Source organism: Andrographis paniculata, unplaced genomic scaffold (genome assembly GCF_009805555.1).
Source record: "Andrographis paniculata isolate CXL003 unplaced genomic scaffold, ASM980555v1 Contig55END, whole genome shotgun sequence".
Lineage (NCBI taxonomy): Eukaryota > Viridiplantae > Streptophyta > Magnoliopsida > Lamiales > Acanthaceae > Andrographis > Andrographis paniculata.
In genome coordinates this window covers 2445261-2467957 of record NW_026137590.1, presented here as the reverse complement: position 1 = coordinate 2467957, position 22697 = coordinate 2445261, and the positions used below count along the sequence as shown (strand labels likewise).

The 22697-nt window shown below is 33.8% G+C and overlaps 3 protein-coding genes across 9 annotated transcripts; 2 read left to right on the top strand and 1 right to left on the bottom strand.

Moving 5' to 3' along the window:
- Positions 1–3572: 3572 nt before the first annotated feature.
- LOC127256125 (uncharacterized) lies at positions 3573–4659 on the bottom strand. Its single transcript, XM_051281965.1, has 2 exons — positions 4143–4659; positions 3573–4063 (listed from the first exon to the last, which is right to left on the bottom strand). Exons 1-2 carry the CDS (start codon positions 4576–4578, stop codon positions 3684–3686), a joined length of 816 nt encoding a protein of 271 aa, XP_051137922.1. The 5' UTR covers positions 4579–4659; the 3' UTR covers positions 3573–3683.
- Positions 4660–6398: 1739 nt separating this feature from the next.
- On the top strand, positions 6399–10962 carry LOC127256321 (uncharacterized). Of its 6 annotated transcripts, none has more exons than XM_051282285.1 (9): positions 6400–6579; positions 6723–6943; positions 8545–8692; positions 8776–8926; positions 9016–9141; positions 9235–9315; positions 9780–9972; positions 10049–10319; positions 10423–10962. In XM_051282285.1, exons 2-9 carry the CDS (start codon positions 6746–6748, stop codon positions 10695–10697), a joined length of 1443 nt encoding a protein of 480 aa, XP_051138242.1. In that variant the 5' UTR covers positions 6400–6579; positions 6723–6745; the 3' UTR covers positions 10698–10962. The 6 variants fall into 6 exon arrangements, with proteins under 6 accessions (XP_051138243.1, XP_051138242.1, XP_051138239.1 ...); XM_051282282.1 differs by having other exon boundaries at positions 6718–6943; XM_051282284.1 differs by having other exon boundaries at positions 6400–6614.
- A 5079-nt stretch (positions 10963–16041) lies between these two features.
- On the top strand, positions 16042–21982 carry LOC127256468 (uncharacterized). 2 transcript variants are annotated; one of them, XM_051282494.1, is made up of 12 exons: positions 16042–16201; positions 16667–16722; positions 16821–16919; positions 17348–17533; positions 17623–17734; positions 17816–17846; positions 18049–18086; positions 18179–18201; positions 18283–18435; positions 18514–20831; positions 20916–20972; positions 21095–21982. In XM_051282494.1, exons 3-12 carry the CDS (start codon positions 16846–16848, stop codon positions 21145–21147), a joined length of 3045 nt encoding a protein of 1014 aa, XP_051138451.1. In that variant the 5' UTR covers positions 16042–16201; positions 16667–16722; positions 16821–16845; the 3' UTR covers positions 21148–21982. The 2 variants fall into 2 exon arrangements, with proteins under 2 accessions (XP_051138451.1, XP_051138450.1); XM_051282493.1 differs by having other exon boundaries at positions 21092–21981.
- Positions 21983–22697: the final 715 nt, after the last annotated feature.

Below are 22697 nucleotides of genomic sequence, written 5' to 3'. Positions count from 1 at the left end.
TTTCAGAATTCTTTATATAAGTTGAATAAAAAGATATCACATCTCCAAAAACATCATAATCAGTTTTTATTCTTCTATATGTCCCAAAAATATTAGTTATTACATCATCCTCGTCAACTTGAATTGAATCGAAAAAATTTGAATCTTTTACATACATTTCTTTTAAATATTCAAGTATTCCGCCCGTATCTCCAATTTTCATATCTCCGATTCTCTTTGATCGCAAATAATTTTTATAATCTTGTGAAATAAATCTCAAATTATCGTGACCGCCTGTTTGCTTAATCATATAATCTTGAAATGCTTTTGGTGGAATACCTGCATTATCTGTTAATTCAATTTCAATAATATGAATTTAAGTTATTTTTCTGTGTAATCTAAACATATGTGTTTCATCCACTCTTGTTAAATAATGATTATGTTCTGAAATAAATTTCACAATTTCATAATTTTTATTTTTATTCAAATATGTTTTCATTTTTGCCAAATAATCAAATCTAGTTTCAGCACGTGGAATTTTCACATTAGTATCTCATTGATCATGTCTTATTTTACCCTGAGCACAACAATAAAATAATATCAATCGACAAGTTTGCCGAAAATTTTTATGCTGAGTGCTTTTTCTAACATCAAACCCATTTTTTTTAACATATGCATAATAAAACTCACCAATCAAATTTTTATTATCATATTTCATAGCTATTTGGGGAATCTCTTTATTTGGGATAGAATTACGCAGTGAACCATTACAATTAAAATTTCTGAACTTGAACGGCCGATAATATTCTGAACCATTACTACCTCTTTCTGATGTATCTGGAAGTGTGGTACAAGGCGGAGATTTTTTGATATGCCTTAAAGTTAATTTGTCACTTATTCATCTGACATTGTAATGATGCATCCTGGTAGTTATCCGAGGAGGAGCAAATCTGAGGCAAAATGGAGCAGTCTGTTCATCTGACATTATAATGAATGCATTTGAAAGTGGATTCAAGTCAAGGTGGATATTTGTTGATATGCCTTGAATCTAAAGATATGATTTGAATATTAGATATTATATCCTTATATTTAAGATATATCAACAGATGTGATATAAATATATATTGATTTGATATTTTAAATATAATATTTTTTGTATAATACTAAAAAATAAAAAATAGAAAGGGATTTTTTTTATAAATAGTAAAATTTTAGACTAAAAGATTGAGATATTTTAGATATTCAGTTTTAGATTTAATAGATTTATATCTAGATTTGATCTTATTCATAGACTAGGTTACTTAGATTTGAGTTTATCGAGTCTGTTTAGTATTGTCTATATACAGACTCCTTATTTTGATGATCAATAAGACAATTTCATTATTTTTCCCCAAAATTTCTAACATGGTATCAGAGCCTACTTTTCTCATGTCGTAGATATAGTCTACCAACCCGCGTTTCTCCGGGTACATTCAACCTAGGATGTACCCGGATGTCTCACAATTTTGAAATTTTTTTCTATAGTTTCTAGCCCCTTCTTTTTATAATTTTGATTTTGTCTTTAGTCCTGATTTTTTCTACTTTTGAAGTCATATATGTGCATCGGTCTACGATCCATCTGCTGTATTTCTTCAGTGCCATTATTTTCGACTCCATCGTGAGTGCTGTTATTTCCGACTCTATCGAGAGTCCTATTACTCCATCGTGAATGCCGTTATTTTTTACTCCAGTGTCATTATTTTCGACTCCATTGTGAGTGCGGTTATTTTCGACTCCATTGAGTCCTGTTACTTCATCGTGAGTGTCGTTATTTTTACTCCATCAAAAGTCCTATTATTTCCAACTCCATCAAGAGTCTTGTTGTTTCCGACTCCGTCGAGAGTTCCATTGTTTTGGACTCTAATTCAGTTAAGAGCATTATTTATGATATTAATCATCATCATCACCATCAAATGGATTTTCATTAGGAACTTCTGGATTCCAATCATATGCTACGGCGGCATCAACGGCAAGCAAGCAACTGTTATTTTTATTTGCATCTTTTACGTTTGTATTCAACATTTTTATCAAACTTTTCCCCCTAAAATTTCTAACATGATATCAGACCCTATTTTTCTCATGGCGTAGATATAGCCCACAAACCTGCGTTTCTCTAGGTACATTTAACCTGGATTGTACCCGAAGGTCTTGTGATTTTGAGATCATGCATTTGCAAGTCTGTCTATCTGCAAATCTGTTTCGTCTGCGATCTGTCATTTGCTGCTTGTCTGTTCTTGCGTGCGATTTGAATCATGTCTGCGATATGCTATATGTTTGTTGCCTGTGTGCGATCTGAAACCGATCTGCCTTCTGTCGATGTTTGTCTATTGTCTGCGTGCGATCTGTTTGGTGTTTCCAATCTATGTCGTTTTCGGCTCCAGTTAAGTCATGTCGTTTTCGGCTCCAATTGAGTCATGTCGTCTTCGACCATCTCGTTTTCGGCTCCGGTGGAGTCATGTCATTTTCGGGTCCGGTGGAGTCATGTCGTTTTAGGCTTCGGTGGAGTTATCTCGTTTTCGGCTCCAGTGGAATCATCTCGTTTTCTGCCATCTTGTTTTCGCCTCCGGTGGTGTTATATGGTTTTCGGCTCCAGTGGAGTCATATGGTTTTTTGCTCCGGTGGAGTCATCTCATTTTCGGCTCCGGTAGAGTCATCTCTTTTTCGGTGGCTTCGGTGAAGTCATCTCGTTTTCGGCTCTGGTGGAGAGTCATCTCGTTTTTTGCTCCGGTGGGTGGAGAGTCAACTGCTAATTTTATTTATGTTTTCTTTATGTGTTTATATTCAAATTTCTTATCAAACTCAAGTTGGTTTCTATTATACCACTTGAGTTTGAGGGGATGTTGAGATATTTTAGATATTCAATTTTAGACTTAGTAGATTTATATGTAGACTTGATCTTATTCGTAGATTAGATTACTTATATTTGAGTCTATCGAGTCTATTTTGTATTGTCTATATATATGCTCCTCCTAATTTTGATGATCAATAAGACAATTTCATTATTTTTTCCCAAAATTTCTAATACAAAACAGAAAGAATTAAACATGGTCGTATGACAATATGACAATGTATAATTGTAGACTGAACTATACAGTCATGTGACAACATGACTATGTATAATTGTACGTCCATGTCAACAATTTTCGTTAGTTTTCTAACAATGAAAATAAAATTGATTAAAATTGTTTATAATAGGACTAAAATTGATGAATTTTCTATATTTTAACCAAAATTGATAAATTTTATTATATTAAGACCCAAATTAATCTTTTTTTCTTTTTTTTTTTCTACATAATTCATTCTTAGTATAATGTTTAAGAAAAACTAAATTATATATTACCTCCATCATCCAGAAACATTGTTAAACTTTTGAATATAAATTTCATATGGGCGTAGATATATATTTTTTATCTTTTATAATAAAAATATTTAAAAAATAATATTATTATTTTTACTAAAACAAAAGTATTAGACAAAATAAACAAACAAACATAAATTTAAATGACCGAGTATAATATAGTATTAAACAAGAAAGTATTAAAAAAAAAAAAAAAAACACTGACAGAGATTTAGAAGAATGAGTATAATATTTTTAAAATATAATAATAAAAAGTTGCTTAAAATTCCAAGCGTGAACAAACCAAATACGTACACGCCCAAATGGCCTAAAAAGGAGGATATGCCGACACACTAACACTCGCATCAAGCGAAGCTCCCGGAGTTCGAAGTCCCGACATTATATCACCGCCGTAGATCATGGTACCCGCGGCCAACGCTCCCCCCGCCGCCGCACCCATTCCAAATCCCGGAACCGCCGGACGTCCCTGACCTACTGAAGATGGCATGCTTATGTAACTGCTAGGAGTCCAAGGACCATTACAATATGGACCAGATCCGCCACTCGGCGGTGGCGGTGGCGGAGGCAGATTATTAAGGTGATTCCCGCCGCCAAATTGGTGGTGCTGAGGATAGCTCGGTGTGTACGGATAAGGCCTCGCCGCCGGCCGTAACGATCCGCCAGTTAAATCAAATCCATCATTTGCCCCTGCAATAGTACCTTGAATTACAATTTCACGATCGGCAACCAATTGGGGGAAAACAATGGCGACTTCAATTTTAATTACCTAAAGGCGAAGATCCAGTTTCAGCCTCTTCGGAATCGGAAATTCGAATGGAGATATCGACAAACCCTACGGCTTTGTCGGATTTCTGCGTCCTCAGCTGAAAGCTTCCCACTCGCTCCGATCCGGTGTGTTTCTCCAGAAATTCGTTGAGAGGAACGGTGGCGGATCCGAGGAAGGTCTGGCGGAGAAACACCGGCTCTCGGCTGTAGACCTCGACATGAAGAGCGGGATGAGATTGTGACCGGGGGATTGGGTGAGCAAATGTGGTGTTCCAGAGGGGATTCCCGGTCCCCGGGGCGTCGATTTTGGTGCAGAATTTGTGGTCGGGATGGATCCAGGCGACGGCGTACCAGTGGAGGCGGTTCCAGCAGCAAGACGAAGATCGGCGGAGGCCTCTGGCCGAGATGAGGCAGATTTCGGCAGTTAGTGTCCCCATGATAGTTCAAATATGCATTCTGAAGCAGCGTAGAGAGTATAGCATAGCCGTTGAGTGAGTGCTTCACAGGTGGAAAGGGCAAAAAATTGCAGACAATATGGTAGATATCACTTTTGTTTTTTATTTATATAGCTGGTAAAATATATTTCATATGTTTACAAAAATCGCTATTTATGTGATTTATTTGCCCGTAACATTCACATAGAAACAACGTAACAATATCTTAATTACTGCCTAAACAAATTAAAGAGAAACAAGGACTGCACTCACAATAAAAATGCAACAAGTAGGATTTTTAATATAGAAATTACAATATTAGCTATCACATGGCATTGTAGCATTGTGTTCATTTCCCTCTAAAATTTTTCATCTTCGCATGAATAGAAACAACGATCATTACTCTTCCAGGCACGCTTTGATGTCGCATTCAACTCCCCAGAGTGAAAGGATTTTTCATTCTTCCGACCAAATGATCGATCAGGTTGTTTGGTGTCATCATCTTCCCGACCTAGTAAGTTGTTACAAAAATTGCACCGGTAATACAATCTTCTCGAATTGTTTACATTCCTTGATCTAATTAGAGTACATTCTCTTCCGCACACACTTAGGTCTCATTTCATCCATAGGTGGTTATGCTTCAACTATAGAAAAAAAGTAAATAAATTATCGACCATCAATTTAACGATTTCGAAAACAATAATGAACATATTGAATTCCTATTACTTTAGACACCTATTAACAATCCGAAAAATGGAAAAATGCAAACATCAAGGTCAAAACTGAACTGTTCTTTAAAGAAAACAAATCTGAATATATTTTGTGCAAATATATCTCCTAAAATTTATCCACAATTTTCACTCTAAGGTAATCAAACAATAAGGGGCATATACCTCCTGATAGAGTTGTTAAACGAATCAAGCCGTTCGTGAACTCGACTTGGTTCGGCTTGATTCGGTTTGGTTAAAGCTCGTTGCGAACATTAATGAGTCGAGTCGAACAACATAAGTAGGCTCGTTTAGTTAACGAACGAATTCGAGCTTTGTTCGTGAACATTCGTTAAGATAATATATTTATTATAAATATTAAATCTACATATAAAATTATAATCTATACATAAAAAATTTAAAAAAAACAATTTAAAATAAATAAATCAAATATTTTTAGTTTTTTTTTATAAATTTAAAAAAGTGAGGCAAACTAGCTCGAACGAACTTAATCGAGCCTACACGAATTGAACACGAACACGAGTTCAAATAATAAACATATTTAACGAGCCGAGCTCGAACATTACAAATGAGCTCAAAAATTTAACGAACGAATACAAACCTTGTTCGCGAACTTTAATGAACGAACACAAACACTTAAAATTCAGCCAGTTCGGCTCGTTAACGGTTTTATCTGCTGGAGCATTGTTCACTTCGATTTTAAACGACACTAAAAAATAATTACCAAGAGAAAAATACAAAAGAACTACTCACCGAAGATCGATCCTTTGGATGTTTCTCCGACAACGACAGCCTCTGACATCGTCCAGTTAGGGTTCCACGGTGAAGACGAGCGTTATTTTTCTATTGAAAAAAAAAATGTGTAAAAAGTATAAAGTGAAAATAAATTTAAAAGGCCAGTGTGAAAGAATTTAACAATTGTCTTGCTATGTGATATGGAAAGTGTCAATAGGCCCATTTATGTAAAAATCATGGGCCAGCGATTGCCTTTTGGATTTTGAAACCAAATAAAAATGAGGTAAACTTTGGGTTAAATTTCTAAACAGTTTCGGTCAGACGATAAAAGTATTTCTATCTGCCCAATTGGTTGACAGCAAAACATACACGCGCCCCGCGTCACTGTTCAACCTGCTGACGCTGATGCTCGACGAACTTAAATGCTGAGTTCGAATCGTAGTCAGACAGGGAATTCAAAAATTTCACAGGTGTAGAAGGGGCAGGAATCGAGCCGGGTCTGTGGTCTCGTCGTTTCAAACTTTTCTCTGGACCGTGGGCGGTAAAAGGGTTTCAATTCTATTTCTTTTTCACTAGGTCCGCTGTTGTTAGGGTTTCCGGTCTTTGTTTTTGTGGTTGTGTTGAATTCAAGTGAGATAAGTACTAGGTTTTTGTGTTGTTGTTTTCAATTGGTGAATAGTTTAGATTCCTCTGTGAAGTTAGAGGATATGGACGGGAGGAGAATAACGGCGAGTCCGAGACCCTGCTGCGGTCGGCGGGTGGTGGCGAAGAAGCGGCCCCGCGGTGGTTTAGATGGGTTTGTTAATAGCGTGAAGAAGCTCCAGAGAAGGGAGATATCCTCGAAGCGCGACCGTGCTTTCAGCATTAGCGATGCTCAGGAGCGATTTCGCAACATCCACCTGCAGGTTCGTCGTATATACATAGTTCACCATCTTTCCAATTCAAATGGTCTTTTTTTTTTTGTATAATTTTTTGGTACCGTATGAGGATTTGATTGACTGTTGTGATTGTATACGGAATTTTGTTTCGATGGTATGTTTGTAATGACTGATGGTAGATCCTGCTGCAATGTAAAACTAGGGTTTCTATTAGGCCTTGACAAATTCTTAGATTACAACGCAACTAGTACCTACATATGTATGGGATTTCGTTTACCAAATTATCATTTAGGACCCCAAGTTGAGAGAGTAAATTAGGCTGTTTGCTGTGAACGCTTGAATTTACCAAATTAATTATGCGGTTTGTCTATTAATTGGGGGTTCTTTTTGCATCTTGTATGATTTTTATAAAATTTAAATAATAAGCTGCAAGACCACCTGTGCTTAGAATTTGTTAGAGATGAGGGCTTGTTAACCAGTGGCCAATAAGTGTGAAAGATTTGTAGTGTTTCACTCTATAGAATGTCCTCTAGGTTTGATTGTGAAGTTCCATATGTTAGATTTATATTCTGCTTTTGTATATTTTTACACATAGGGCAGATATTTGGAAGTCTGATGCTTGGTTAGAAACAAACTCTGGTAAGTGCCCTTCTACCCTTCTTGCTTGATCCACCACGTTGGTGATCTGTTTGCAACACAGATACTGTTTGTGCATTTAGCCAGCAAAGTGAAGCACTTCTGAACATTTTACACTGCTAATTGTAATTTTATACAATTGTGCCAAGTGAATTTATTGATTAAGTTTAGTGTGATGTTTTGTGCTGTTTGGTTTAAGGAATTTGGGCATTCTACACTATGATAAATACATCTGAAATCCCATTGGTGCATGGTTCTGTTTTAATTTTCATGAAGATATGACGGCTTTTCTGTCCGTATAATTGTATTGCATTTCAGTCATCTATAAGGCTCCTTTTCTGAATATTTGGGATAGGGTGTGTGCTTGTGTTTGTGGATGTTTTGGATTTCAAGTTTTTTGAATGGAAAATAGGTTTTAGAATCTGAGATATTATGTTTTGAATGGAAAATAGGTTTTAGATATTATGTATTGAATGGAAAATAAGTGTTGGATGTGATGTTTAAAAGGGAAGAGGATTATTTTAGTATAGATTGTATGCTGCAACAAGATTTAAAAAAAAAAAACAAAACACACACACACACACACAAGCAAAGTTAACAAAATACACTATATCATTTGATGGTTTTGTGAATTGGTTTTTTTTTTGTTTTGTTTTTTTGGTGTACTCTGATAAGACTTTCACTCATTTTGTCTTTTCATCCTGCAATAATTGCAGTGAAGTACAAAAATTGTCTGGAAACTCTATCCAGGTCACTGCAAGTTTAATTTGATGTGTCATAATCCTCCATTTGATTATACTTCCATGGAGGTTGTGTGCTCATGTTGTTATTAAGCCTTCCCTGTTGATTCAATTAAAATTACATTTTTTACTATTATTAAGTTTTTCCAATGTTGTCAATTAGAACTTGTTATTTCTGATTCTTTTCATCAATATATTTTCTTTTCATCTGTATACTCTAATTCATTTGTGTTCTTTATATGTTTGATCCAGGAGGAATATGATACCTATGATCCCAAAGGATATGGTCCATTGTCGTTGCCATTTCTGAAGAAAAGGGCAAAAATTATAGAGATAGTTGCTGCCCATGATATTGTTTTTGCTCTTGCACAATCGGGTGTCTGTGCAGCATTTAGCAGAGGTGCTGCAACAACGCTGAAACTTGGTATCATTTCAATTTTAGGATGTTGGATGATGCCTTACATTTTGTGTCTTCTTTTGCAGAGACCAACGAGAGGATTTGTTTTCTGAATGTTTGTCCAGATGAGGTTATAAGGAGCTTGTTTTACAACAAGAATAATGATTCACTCATCACTGTTTCTGTTTATGCTTCTGACAATTTCAGCTCCCTAAAATGCAGAACCACAAGAATTGAGTATGGAATTCTATTTGCTATTACATCATGGTTTCCATTTGTAATCATACGTTTTCTAATACTCATTGCATTTCTTGACCAAATTTTAGATACATACGCCGTGGTAAACCTGATGCTGGTTTCCCATTGTTTGAGTCTGAGTCATTGAAGTGGCCAGGCTTTGTGGAATTCGATGATGTGAATGGAAAAGTTCTTACTTACTCTGCACAGGATAGGTCAGTGACTAATAAAAATTTTCGTGAATTATCCAGGCAAATACTATTTTATCCTGCAGTTTGCTGATCTCTTCTTTCTTTGTCGTTTTACAGCATATACAAAGTGTTTGACTTGAAAAACTATACAATGCTATACTCAATTTCCGATAAACATGTTCAAGAGATTAAAATCAGGTAAATTTTATGCATTTAGAGTTAGTTGAATTCTTTGATTCCACATGACTTCCATAGTCTTAGTTTATGTCGAAGCCCAGTACCTTTTGGTGTTGGAAGCTAGAAATAATTTATTTGCAATTGTTGCATGACATGTCTAGTCATTGTTTCAGCTTGTTTAAATTATTCTTATTTACACTTCCATGTCCCTTCAGATTTCTTTTATTTCGTAGTTTTTTATGGTTTTTAATAAGTTGTACTCTTTCTTAATGGGATGGTGTTCGTACCGATCTGCTAAATGTGATTGAACTGTTTTGTCTTTGGTACCCTCTGTTTGTGTTTGACCCTCGAATGAGATTTATTTTTGACTTGTTCATGTAATTTTATTATTTTTCGTCTCTTTTTGGTACTTTAGCTGCAGCTTTGTTATTCTTAATCTGATTATGATGATTCTTGATTTGTTTATGTTGTTTTTTTCTATGCAGTCCTGGAATAATGCTGTTGATATTTACCAAATCCCAGAGTGGTGTTCCTCTAAAGATTCTTAATATTGAAGATGGGACTATTCTCAAATCATTTAGCCATCTTCTCCATAGAAACAAGAAGGTGGATTTTATCGAACAATTCAATGAAAAGCTTCTGGTCAAGCAAGAGGATGAGAACCTCCAAATTGTTGATGTGAGTTGCTTCTAATTTTTGGTCAGGATGTATACTTCTCCTGCTTCTTAGATATAAGACATTTTTATGTGCACAGGTTCGCAACAATGAGATAACAGAAGTTAGCCGAACTGAATTCATGACCCCGTCCGCATTCATATTCTTGTACGAGAACCAGTTATTCTTGACTTTCAGAAACCGGACGGTCGCTGTCTGGAACTTCAGAGGCGAGCTCGTGACCTCGTTTGAGGATCATCTTTTATGGCACCCTGATTGCAACACCAACAACATATACATCACAAGCGATCAGGACCTCATAATCTCCTATTGCAAGGCAGATGCCGATGAACCACTTACTGAAGGAAATGGTGAGTGTCATGTCATGCCTTGGTGATTAAACTATTCCATACACAAAAGCTTTTCATCGTTACTTAAGAACTATAACCACAAAAAACTTCTCATATCTTGCAGCAGGATCCATCAACATCAGCAATATCTTGACAGGGAAATGCTTGGCGAAGATAAAAGCAAGCAACAGCCAACCCACAGACACAGACGAATGCAATAGCAGCAGCCCAAGTTGCAGTAAAAGAAAGCGCAGCTCCAGCAAACGCTCCCGAGCTTCAAGAATCCGAAGCACTGTTGCAGAGGCACTGGAAGACATCACTGCCCTATTCTACGATGAAGATCGCAATGAAATATATACTGGAAACAGGCAAGGCCTTGTCCATGTCTGGTCAAACTGAGAGCATCAGCCCTATTCCCTTAAAAAAGGGATCATTCGGTATGTCATTATACTTTGCATACATTCATTGAGCTTGGTCTTTTCGTAGTGTTCTTAAACTTATACAATCGGATCATGTCGCCGTGTAGATGTGTTCCATAAGTTCCGAGGGCTCTCGCGGGAGCCATTGTAGTGTAATAATAGTTCTAGGGTTGAACCAATGATGCTTGTGTAATGGATTTGTTAGGTGTGATTTGTGTGCTCTACAAAATTGCTTGTTTGCTTCATGATTTGGTGTTTTGGGGGTGGGGTGGGGTGGGGTGGGGTGGGGTTGAGGGGGTGGATATCAAACCTCCATTTTCATCCTCTTGAAGATATGTAATCTATAATGGGATGCAATATATGATATATATCTGTAGTCTTTTACTTGAAGATTTTTATGTGTAGCTTTTAAGTGAAGACACCACACCATTTTATCTCTTTTTGTTCTTTTGCTGTTGGTGGGCAAAAAAATTATGTTGTGTTCATAAACGGTCGTTTTTTTAAGAAGAATATTAAATTCAATATTTATTTTATTTTATAAAATATCATATAAATTTATTTTATTGTTACTATTTTTAATTTTTTTCTAAATTTTTCATCACTTTCAAATATCTTATCTAAATATATGATTGGCTAAATTTATTGCATGATTCAGCTTGCAATGGTAACAGGTGAGCTTGGAATTATTAGTCTACAGGGTTTCTATGGTGTAAATGGATTATGTAATAAAACTTTAAAATATCTCATCATTTATGTTGTAAAATATATGGTTTATTTGGTTTTTATTTGAATTTAAGATTCGATTAAATAGTATTTTGATGTAATATTTTGCTGTATAAAATAGTATATATTTATTGAAAATAGTATTGATTTGTATTTGAAAGACAAATACTAGTGTTATAAATTGTTAGAGCCGTTAACAATTCGAGCCGAACCAAATTTTAAATGTTCGTTAACGTTCGCGAACAAGGTTCGTGTTCGTTCGTTAAGCTTTCGAGCTCGTTTGTAGTGTTCGAGCTCGGCTCGTTAAGAATTTTTGTTGTTTGAGCTTGTGTTTGTATTCGGCTCGTTTAGGCTCGATTAAACTCGTTTGTCTTATTTTTTTAAAATTTATATATAAATTATAAAGAAAATTTAAAATTATTTTATTTATATATTTTAAATTAATATTTTATTTATTTATAAATTATAATTGTATATGTATATATAATATTTATAATAAATATATTATTTAAACGAACGTTCGCGAACAAAGCTTGGGCTCGTTCGTTAATCAAACGAGCCTGTTTATGTTGTTCGGCTCGTTAACGTTCGCAAACAAGTTTTAACCGAGCCGAGTTCGTTTAACAACTCTATAAATTGTTAGATCAATATAGTTAACAGAATTATATCTTGATATAGTTAGGGTGATTAGATTTTGTTAATTACATAGATTTTTTTTTCTTACTTATATATATATATATATGTATTGTCTATTTTATTTTTTGTAATGAAGATAACATACTTTTATTTAAATTTGATAATCGATCATATCCTGGTGTTTCGTATATCTATGCTGAATTTATCTTAATTGTGTTAAGAGTATTGCAGAATTTAATTAGAACCATTGTATGAAAGCCTATTAGGATTTGGATTAAATTCTACTTTGGGCAAAAACTGTAACTTTCCTTCACACACACCCATTCGAGCAAGCTTTTTACCCAATTTTATTGTGTGGTCGTATGTCTCATGCACCGCCGCTGTTGTCGCTATACATCACACACACAGGCCCGTTTAAATTGGCTTTTGGCAGATATTTTTGACTTTTATTTTTAAAAAATACTTTATACATGTTTGTATTCATTTATGTACAAAAGCAAGAAGCACTTTTGAAGCCCAAAAGTGCTTTTGAAATAAATAAAATTATTTTTCAATTAAAATTATTATTTCATCGTTAATAATAATATAATAATTTTAATAATATAATAATAATAATAATAAATACAATACTATACCATAATATAATATAAAAAAGTTAATTTATAAATTATATTTTATAAATATTAAAAAAATATAATTATATTATTATTTTCAATTTATAGATTATACTTAATTAAAATTCTAAAATTATAATTGAAATAGAAGTAAACAATTTTTTTAATTATACTAAAATTATTAAATATAATTTATAAAAATTTTAAAATAAATTGTAAAATACAAATAATTTAATATTACATTTTTAATTTATATATTATCTTTAAATTAAAATTTTAAAATATAAATAACTAAAATTGAAAAATATACTAACTTTTTATACTTTAATTTAAAATCTGTAAATATAAGTAATAAGTTTTAAAAATAAATTATAAAAGTTTTATAAAAAAAATTAACCGTACGTTATTTTGAGTAATTTTAACAATTTAAAAGTATTTTCAATTATATTATATCCAAACAATTTTTCTTTTATATAAAAAGCTGTTTTTATAATTATTCATCTAAATACAAAATCGAATTGCTTCTTGCTTTTGCTTTTGCTTTTGGCTTATACTTATTTTAGCCTATCATGTATTTCTTAATCTACATTGTATTTATGTATTCGGTAAATTTCTATCAATCTTCCTAATGAAAGAGCTTTTGGATTGTTCTTTAAAAAAAAAAAAAAAAAACAGCAGAATCTAAATCTGTTATGATGTTAAAATATATTATTTTTGAACAATATATAAATTTTTTGTTGGAATAATTCTAAACACAGTCAATCCTAAATTTAAACAACACAATTTCGTCCCATAATGAATAACTTAGTGGTGTAAGAATGAACTTGTGACCATGAAATTACAAGTTTAAAATAAATTAATATTTTATTTTAAATCAATTTCGAATACACGTTTTTCCCTATATTAAAGTGTTATGTCAACCATTAATAAGATTAAAATTGATAAAAGATTTTAATACATTCTGTCTGCAAAAAAATATATCAATTACTAATATTATTTTTTAATTATCAATTAAATATAAACTTAGTATCTAATCTAATATATATATATATTAAGGTTTGAAGGTATGTTGACACGTGTTGGCCTAATAATTTTTTTTTATTTTTTAATTTTATAAGTGTGACTCTCACGAATTAAAAACTAAAAATCAAATGACTTTCGTCCTTCTAATCAAAGACAAATGCTGCATTTTTTTTTTATTACTCCCTCCGTCCCAAATACTGTGTCCACGTTGTCGTTTATGTCCGTCCCACGTACCATATCACTTTCATTTTTTGGAAAATGATTACACACTTTAATCTCATTTTAAATTTTAAATTTTAATTAAACTAATTAGTTATTTTAATCTTAATTTATAATTATTTATATTATAAGATAATTATTTTCACTAATACATTCTTAATTATCTACTAATTACATTACTCCTAAAATACCGTGTCTACAGTGTAGCAGACACGGTATCCGGGACCGAAAGAGTATTATTTTATGAGTGTAGATCCTACGAATTAAAAATCAAATGATTTTCATCCTTATTTATGTGTTTTTTTTAGATATGCTTAATATTAGAAAGATAAATATATTGAGAAGATGATAAGTCAAATTTTTTATAATAACATTTAAAAATAATTTAATTATTGTATAACAACAATTAATTCTAACAATTCAATAAAATTTATATAATTACCCCTGCATAGGAGAGACTCCCTCTAGTAATTTATTTATAATAAAAATATTATCGATCTACAATTTTATTATCTCATTTTCACAAATATTAACTATTTTGTAATCATTGTTTTTATTTACTCTATCATTTTTTAAATCTAATTTTTTAATAAATTTTTTATTTTTAACTAATTTTATTATATACCTATTATATTTTTATATTAAAATATTATTATAAATTTTCCATAAAGTATTTACACCTGTTAATGAAAAGAATAAATTTATTAATAGAGTCAACCATCATATATCTAATTTTTAGTAAATAGATTATTTCAAAAACCATTACTGAGTATTTAAATTAATTACAGTATTTTAAATGGAAAGTATAATTTATAAGCATGTCAAAATTTATAGTGTTCCTATTTAACTGACTATTTAAAATAGGTATCATACTGAATTTTGAGAAAATAAAATTTAAGTATAGATTATTATAAAATAGTTATCAAAAATAATTATTTTTTATATAAAATAATTTCTTCGTCCCGGATAGGGGCGTCAATTCGTGTTATTGGGTCGTGTTTGTATCGGGTTGAGCCATGGCGATAACAAAAAAGCTGTCAATCTGAACCTGACCCGAACACGATATCTGACCTAAAACTATAGACCCGAATACAACATGAATTCTTTCAGGTCGGGTTCAGGTTGACCTGAATTAGTTTCAGGTCACCCGAAACCCGAACAAACCCGACACAAAACAGATCCAAAAACTTAAAAAAAATTAAATTGACCTAAAAAATATCATTTTTATTTTAGTTTTTATATTATTTTATATTTAAAATAATATAAATATTTAATTAAAATAATAATAATAAAAATTTCAGGTCAACCCGAAACACGAAATTCAAAACCTAACCCGATTTTTATATTTCAGGTTATCAGGTCAACTCGAAACACAACTCAGACACGACACTAATTTTTTTCGTTCGGGTTTGGATCGGCCCCCTTTTTTTCAAACCCGAAATACTCAAAACCGAACCTGAAAAATTTCAGGTCGAACAGGTTTGGTTTTTCGAATCGGATTTACTTTTGACATCTCTAGTCCCAGATATGATGTACTATTTACCGTAGACAAAAAAAGAATAATTAGTAAATAATTAAGAATTTATTAGTAAAAATAATTATAATTTAATAAAAATAATTTTAAATTAAAATTAAAATAACAAATTAGTATAATTAAAATTAAAATAACTATAAATTAAAAAATTTAAAATGAAATTAAAATGTATAATAATTTCCTAAAAAAAGTTGACAGAATAAGTGAAAATTACATAAATAAAAATATAGATACGGTAGGTGAGACGGAGAGTATATTTTTAACGAAAAAATAGAATTTATATACTAGTAAAAAGAATTAAGAAGAAAAAAACATAACCATGTCTTCTTGACGTAGCAGAATTTATTGAAAGCAATCCAGAAATAGACACAATTCAAAAATTAAATTAAAAAAAAAATAATAATTATTATTTGTGTGCAATAAATAGCAAAACGGCAGAAATCCCATACGAAATTACACATTTGATCCTTCATTTTGCATTAATTAAAATTTTGAAATGAGAAAATATAATTGAAGCCTATAAAAACTACTCGGTGCCTTCCACTATACTGTACAGTTCTTTTCCATACGGTACGTGCAGTTAAAGCTAAACGTTCTCCTTTCTTTTCCTTTCTGTCACTCTCACTCAAATTAAAAAATGGGAGCTTTTATTTGAATTGAATTCATCGTCGCTCACACCCCCCTTCTCCCTCTCTCTGAAGCTCCTCAGAGCGCAGGTGGCGTCACTCAGTGTTCGTGAGTATTCCTTTTATCTGATTTTGTTTCGAGTGTGATGGTTGTTTGATTTGAATGTGCATCGTTGTTGTGTTGGTTTTTGTGTAATGCGTCGATTTGAACATTGGCGGTAGCTTGGAGGTTGGCGTGCTTTTTTATTTTTGTTAGGTTTATTTTGTTGGATTGGTGGCTTGGGAAGCGTGGGTTAGCTTGTGTTTTTTAAGCTAGATCTGAGTTTGAGCGGTTGGTGATGGTGTTCGTCATTTCAAATTCTGTTTTTTTTTTTTTTTTTTTGTTCTGGAAGTGTGGATTTTTGGAGTTGTTTTATTTCATTTTCCGTTTCGTTTGATCATTCAATGGTATATTCGGGTGGCGAGTGCTGTGCTGGATTCACAATTTTATTCTTTCACCTTAGGTTCGTTTGATTGTTTCATGTTCATTACCGCTTGGCTGAGAATCGAATGATTGGGATGTTTATTGTGGCAGGTTTGTTTCGTTATATGGCGCAGAAGTTTGGAAAAGTTTAAAGCAGAAAGCATTCTGTTAGTCATGTTTTTCTGTGTGCTCTTGCTTTGTATATATCGCCTACAAGATTCAGGACTAACATACTTTCTTTATTTATTTTTTAATCTTGATACAGATAGTGCCTTGAGAATAAAGTGGTGATGATGGAGGCAGCAATAGATGCTAATGCTCCACTTGATTATATCGAAATCCACATTTTCCCATTGCAGAATAGGTTAAATACCCATCTTTGCATCTATTTTAACTATTTATTATGACATTGCTATGTATCTTCCTCTCTGTATTGTGTTTCTAGTATTTTTAATTAGTTTTCAATGATTAGTTGTACTTCCTTTAATCTTCTATGCTCTTTGAACATCTGGTGAATAGATTTTGATCTTAAAATAGTTGAAAATGATATAAAGAAATCTTTTGTATAATTATTTGTTACATTTCTTTCTCTGAAAGACCAGAACCTGTTTTTTGGACTAAAATGGGGAGGCAGAGTTCATGCTTTTTCTAGACTGCAAGCAAGTGTGACTCTAATTTCTTGTACTATGTTTCAATCATTCTTTGCTAATGATTATTAGGCATTTGTTCTGCCTAATTCAATCACTATTGTTTTATGTGTTGTTGTTCACTGTTACTTTCACACTTGTGAAGGTATGAGGCATGTGTTACCTATCTGCACAAGAAAGAGAAGGTGTCGTCTGGACTTCTGGAACATCTGCTACTGCATTCTCCCAAAATCAAAGATTTGCATTGTCAAGGATCCAATACCAAGTATGGACTTAATCCACCTGAGTATTCACATGATATAAAGTGGTTTACAAAATCCACATTGATAAGGTTCGGAAAATTTTCTTTATATTAAATTTGAATTTCATTAAAGCATTCCTCTTGCATTCTACTAGCTTCAAATTTATATCCACCAACAGGTTTCTGCATATAATTGGTTCTGCAAACATATTGGAAGTAACAAGTACTCTGAAAAAAGAGATATCTCAACTGGAGGATGCTCGCCGATTTCATCTTTCTTTGTATACAAAGGTTGAGTCAGTCAACTGGTTTTTTTCTTCATGTTTCTTCGTTGAACAATCAATGAATTAATTTATTAGTCAACCTTTTCAGGGTACTCAATCTAACCAGACCGAGGAATTTGGTAAGTTTGCAACCATTTTACTTTCCAACGATATCCAATGAAAAGCATATAAGAATTTTCATGCGTGCATATTTAAAGTTGATTGAAGTTTATGAATTCTTAGTTGAGTCCTATGCACTTTGCCAAGAAAAATATAGTGAAAGAAGACTTGAGAGATATCTTTTAAACAGATAACCGAGTGAGCATTCCCTTGTTTTTTTAGATGCTGGATGCACTAATAGTGGTGGGTCTGCTACAAAGGTAAAATGTTTGTCATTCTGTTTTGTTTCAATTATGTTGAGTGTTGTGCTTTTGTGATTTTTAAACGGCTCATAATCGATCTCTCTTTGCAGGCTGAAGACTCTGATGTTTCCAAGTATGTGTACTTGCTTGTCTGCCCATGTGCTTAATGCATACCCATGTAGATTCTTCTGTACTCTTACAGTTATGTATGCAGGAACAAGTTGCTGCATGCTATTGACTCAAGACTGACTGCTTTAAGAGGAGAATTGACTGCTGCTTTCGACCAAGCTGCAGGATCTAGATATTCCGTGGCGGAGATGACTGATATAGAGAAGTTTTCTCGTCACTGTGGATCTTTGGAATTGAGGTGCGCCTTCCTTATATGTTGGAACTAGGAATTATTCTCTCAACAATGGAGATTTATTTCTTTTTTATTGTGTTCCAGTGACTCCCTGCACAAGCACATAGAACTGATTCAAGGAGCTCAGACAGCTGAGAAGTCAGGGAATCATGTCACTGAATCGTTATCTTCAGAGGTTCAATTTGCGGATGTGGAGAGGCAAGGCTACACTGAGAGTGATGGATCATCTTTCTCTAGTGAGGAAGAGAAACAGCATGAAAGGAGTCGGCCTCGGATAAGATCTGCTTCTCCTCGAAGATCTGCATCTCCAATGCGGAGGGTACAAATTGGAAGATCTGGCTCCCGAAGGTCTACTGCTATAACTATTAAGAGTCTGAATTGTATTCCTGCCAGAGAAAAATCATATTTGCCTGCACGTGGAGCCGCAAGTGATAGTGAAGGAGAAGGATCTCAACCAGAACCAAAAAAATCTGATAACAACGTGAGGATTAGTGTCCAGGATGCAATAAATCTGTTTGAAAGAAAACAGAGGGATCAAAAAGTGGATGTCAGGAAGTCAGGGACATTTTCAAATGGAACTATCTGTCCAAACAAAGCTGTTCTGAGAAGATGGAGCAGTGGGATGGGTGACAATTCTGTACAACATTCGCAAGAGATTTTTCATGAGGCTCCTGTTGCTAAGATTCAAAACGATGCAGAAAACAAGGAAGTTAAAAGTGATCTGCAGGAACATGATATCTTTTCAGAAGACCTTAGCCCCGAGCCTTTTGGATTGGATGTGAAAATGAACTCACCTGTAAAAGAAGCTTGTAGTTCGGTAAGAACACAAGAGATGCTCCTTACTGCACCAACGGATGCTGGTGAGAAAGTAATTTCCTCAGCTGAATGGAATCGTCAAAAAGAAGTAGAGCTGAATGAGCTTTTTATGAAGATGATGGAAACTAAACCTGTGAAAACGCGGGCTTCTGTACCTGCAAGCAATAAAAGACACAGCTTGCCTTCTGAGCAGAGAGGTTGTTCTTATGATCACTACAAGGAGAAGAGAGAGGAGAAACTTCGGGGTGAAGCTGCTGGAAAGCGAACAGAGAAAGATAGACATTTCAAACCAATACAACAATTTTCGAATGTCAGAAAATCACAAATGGCCTTAGCAAGTGGCGTCGATTCGGAAAGAAAGCCTAGTGTTAAGAAGATGCAAAAACCACAAAAGAGCTCGGTTGAACCTGCAAATCGCAAGACTGAAAGCCCAAAATCCGGATCTGTTAAGAAAGCCACTCCGAGATCCTCTTCTGTTCCTCACATACGCAAATCATCAGCTTCATTACCATCAACAAGAGGTCCATCTCCCGCAAAAACTCCTCCCATAGTAGATGCAATGCCAGCTCGTAGAAGACCACGGTCCACAACACCAGTTTCTCGCTCCAGCCCAAAAGTGGAGACATCTCAAATTGGAACTAAGCCTGTGAAGCCAAATTGGGACAACAGCAAAAAAAGCTCGGGAAATGCAGTGGAGAAAAAGCAGCAATCTGCAAAAAAGCCTTGGCAAAGTGTCAAAGGCAAAGTTCCAGCTGCGGCCAACGATCATGCTCCTACTGCTAAACCTAAACCTAGCTTGTATATCAAGGTTACCAAAAAAAGCACCATCGTCCCTCTCGAGTCAAAGCCTTCTCTACCTAAAGGTTCTGGAACTGTCTCCGATGCTAATCCATCTGTGAATAAAGAAGAAGCATTGGTTTCTCCACAGGATGTATTGCAGAAGTCGGCAGATATGATCGAGCATGAGGAAAATTTAGAGGTATCCAACCATTCTAGTCCTGAGATTCTTCATGAAGATGATATTGCTGTAACGCCCGAGGTTATTGAAAGTGTAACTACTGTGAGAAGCCCTGCCATTGATGACAACAACACCGAGAATGTGACGGAGAATCAATTAAATCCCGATATTGAAGAAGAATCAATCTCACCTGCTGCTTGGGTGGAAATTGAGGAGAATGAAAATCAACTTGCGACTTTGGAAGACTGTTCTTGGGAAATGGTTGATCCATCAGCAGCCAACAAGGCGGCGCCAGTCGTCGCATCTAGTCCTCCTCGAGTGCATCATTCTCTGTCGCAAATGCTCCTTGAAGAGAGTAGTGAATCTGATGTCCCAGAGTGGGGGAATGCTGCAAATCAACCACAAGTGATGGACCACAAAGACTCTCCCAAAGGTTTTAAGAGGCTATTGAAATTTGGTCGGAAGAGCAAGACTGACACCAATGCAGCAGCAGCAGCAGGTGGTGGTTTGCTTATCTCGTCTGTCGTGTTTTCTGAAGGAGAGGATGAGGGCGAGTGTGCAAATAAAAGAAATGCAGAAAAACTACTCAGGAAATCAGCAACACTGCATTCGAAGAACAATGTCGCTGGTAAATTCTTGCTCCCAATCCCTTCCAAGATTATTATCATTTTGACGATGAATATGAATTTTGTTGTGGTTGGCTCGGCTGCAGGTCGTCCGAATCTTAGCAATTCCAGTTCGTCACAGGATGATCATGCAACAACAAAAGGTTAGTTGCAGTTGCCATTTTTGGAGCCGTCCCGTATGAAATGTTTGTTTGTTTGTTGTTTGTGTTTGGTGATTATTATTATTATTGTTATTCTGATGAAGTCTTGGTGGTGTGTGTAGTAGGAGGAGGAAGGTCGTTGTTCTTCTCTCTTTCGGCTTTCAAAGGCAACAAGTAAAGTAAGAAGAAAGGAGGAGGAGGAGGGAACAAATCTATAATATAGATATCATTTTGTATGGAATTTCGTTGCACTTTTTGACTTGTTAATTATATATTATATATGGTTGGTTTAGGCTACTTTGCTTTACTTTTGGTTTTGATTTTGATATTGGGAATGGGTGTCCATGTCCATGTCCTTCCTATGTAAAACATACATTGTCTTGTTTTATGGTCGGGTCGGATCGGATTGGATCTCACTCAGTTTGGATGAATACTAATTAATTTATACATGGCTGTCAAACTTCAATCAGACCTAAGGGTGGCATATTGTACTAAAAATACCGATCAATATCGATATTATATCGAATTTTACATAACGTACAGGTACGGTTAATACTGAAAATTCTGATTTAGGTAAGATATCGGTAAACTTCGATTATGTTCGAGCAGATGGGGAAGGCACCGAACGGCTTTAATGAGATTAGGGTTTTTTTAAGTTTCTTTTTGGTATATTTTTTAATTATTTATATTAATAATTAAATTATTTAATAAAAATAATATGGGTACGATATTATATCAAAATATCGAGCTTTCCAAAAATTTATACCGATATCGTACTAAAATTTTCGATATTTTCAATACGGTATGGTACGAATAAATCGGTTAAATTTTACTTGCTTGTGGATGACTTACCATATGCGAAAAAGATTTTGTAATTGTCATTTCTTGTTTTGGCATACGACACATCCTTCTATCCAGTGTGTCGAGATTTGAGACAAACACACAATAGGAAAGTTGATAGGCTGTGTTGCAGACTCATTTTGCATGGTTGCTTTATGTCTTTTTTCAGAAAATTTTGTTTGGATTTGAGAAGTTAAGTGTTGAAAAACGTTTTTGAGGTTGCATTTCTATGGTAGTGCAATTAATTTCCCAAGATTGGATAATCAAACAAGTCACAAAACCATCTTGTTTTGTATGTAAACAGTGGGTAAGATAGTCTTGTGAGCATAGAGAAAGAGTGTTTTTATTGTAGTAAGAGAAAAAGTGTGTTTTCTCTCAAGGGTGAGTTTGTTCTAAGGTTTGGATTTTAAATTGAGATTTAAATAGTAAAGATTTTGAATTCGATATAAATAAGAATTGATGTGATGTTTTAAATGTAAATTTATTTTTAATATAATACAAAAAATGAAAAATAAATGTTTGACTTAATATTTTTGAGAGAAATTTTGTGGAAATAATGAAAATCCAACAAATCCCTCAAACAAACATACCCTAAATATTTTCGTTTCAACTATCATTTATTATGAGGAAGATATTGAACTTTCATGACATTTTGAAGCTCATTTAAAAGGAATTTTCAATAAGAAAAAAAAGATCAACTTTGTACCCACTTACTCTCGATTAGAATGATAATCTACTAGAACTTCTGTATGGTCATCCAAAGAAAATTGAAGGAGAAATCGTTAAGTCATGTGTATATCTAGTGATAAATTTAGTATATACTCCTTAATTGTTAACAAATCTTGTGTGTGTTTTATTTTTCATTAATTTTTACGTCGTTGTCATTAA

Excerpts from the sequence above, each read along its gene's own strand:
- LOC127256125 (XM_051281965.1), bottom strand. The coding sequence starts at position 4,578 with ATGGGGACACTAACTGCCGAAATCTGCCTCATCTCGGCCAGAGGCCTC. Across the intron at positions 4,064-4,142 it reads AACTGGATCTTCGCCTTTAG|GGGCAAATGATGGATTTGAT; the intron begins GTAATTAAAATT and ends GTACTATTGCAG.
- LOC127256321 (XM_051282285.1), top strand. The coding sequence starts at position 6,746 with ATGGACGGGAGGAGAATAACGGCGAGTCCGAGACCCTGCTGCGGTCGG. Across the intron at positions 8,927-9,015 it reads TGCAGAACCACAAGAATTGA|ATACATACGCCGTGGTAAAC; the intron begins GTATGGAATTCT and ends ACCAAATTTTAG. Across the intron at positions 10,320-10,422 it reads ACCACTTACTGAAGGAAATG|CAGGATCCATCAACATCAGC; the intron begins GTGAGTGTCATG and ends CATATCTTGCAG.
- LOC127256468 (XM_051282493.1), top strand. The coding sequence starts at position 16,846 with ATGATGGAGGCAGCAATAGATGCTAATGCTCCACTTGATTATATCGAA. Across the intron at positions 17,735-17,815 it reads ATCTTTCTTTGTATACAAAG|GGTACTCAATCTAACCAGAC; the intron begins GTTGAGTCAGTC and ends CAACCTTTTCAG. Across the intron at positions 18,436-18,513 it reads TGTGGATCTTTGGAATTGAG|TGACTCCCTGCACAAGCACA; the intron begins GTGCGCCTTCCT and ends ATTGTGTTCCAG.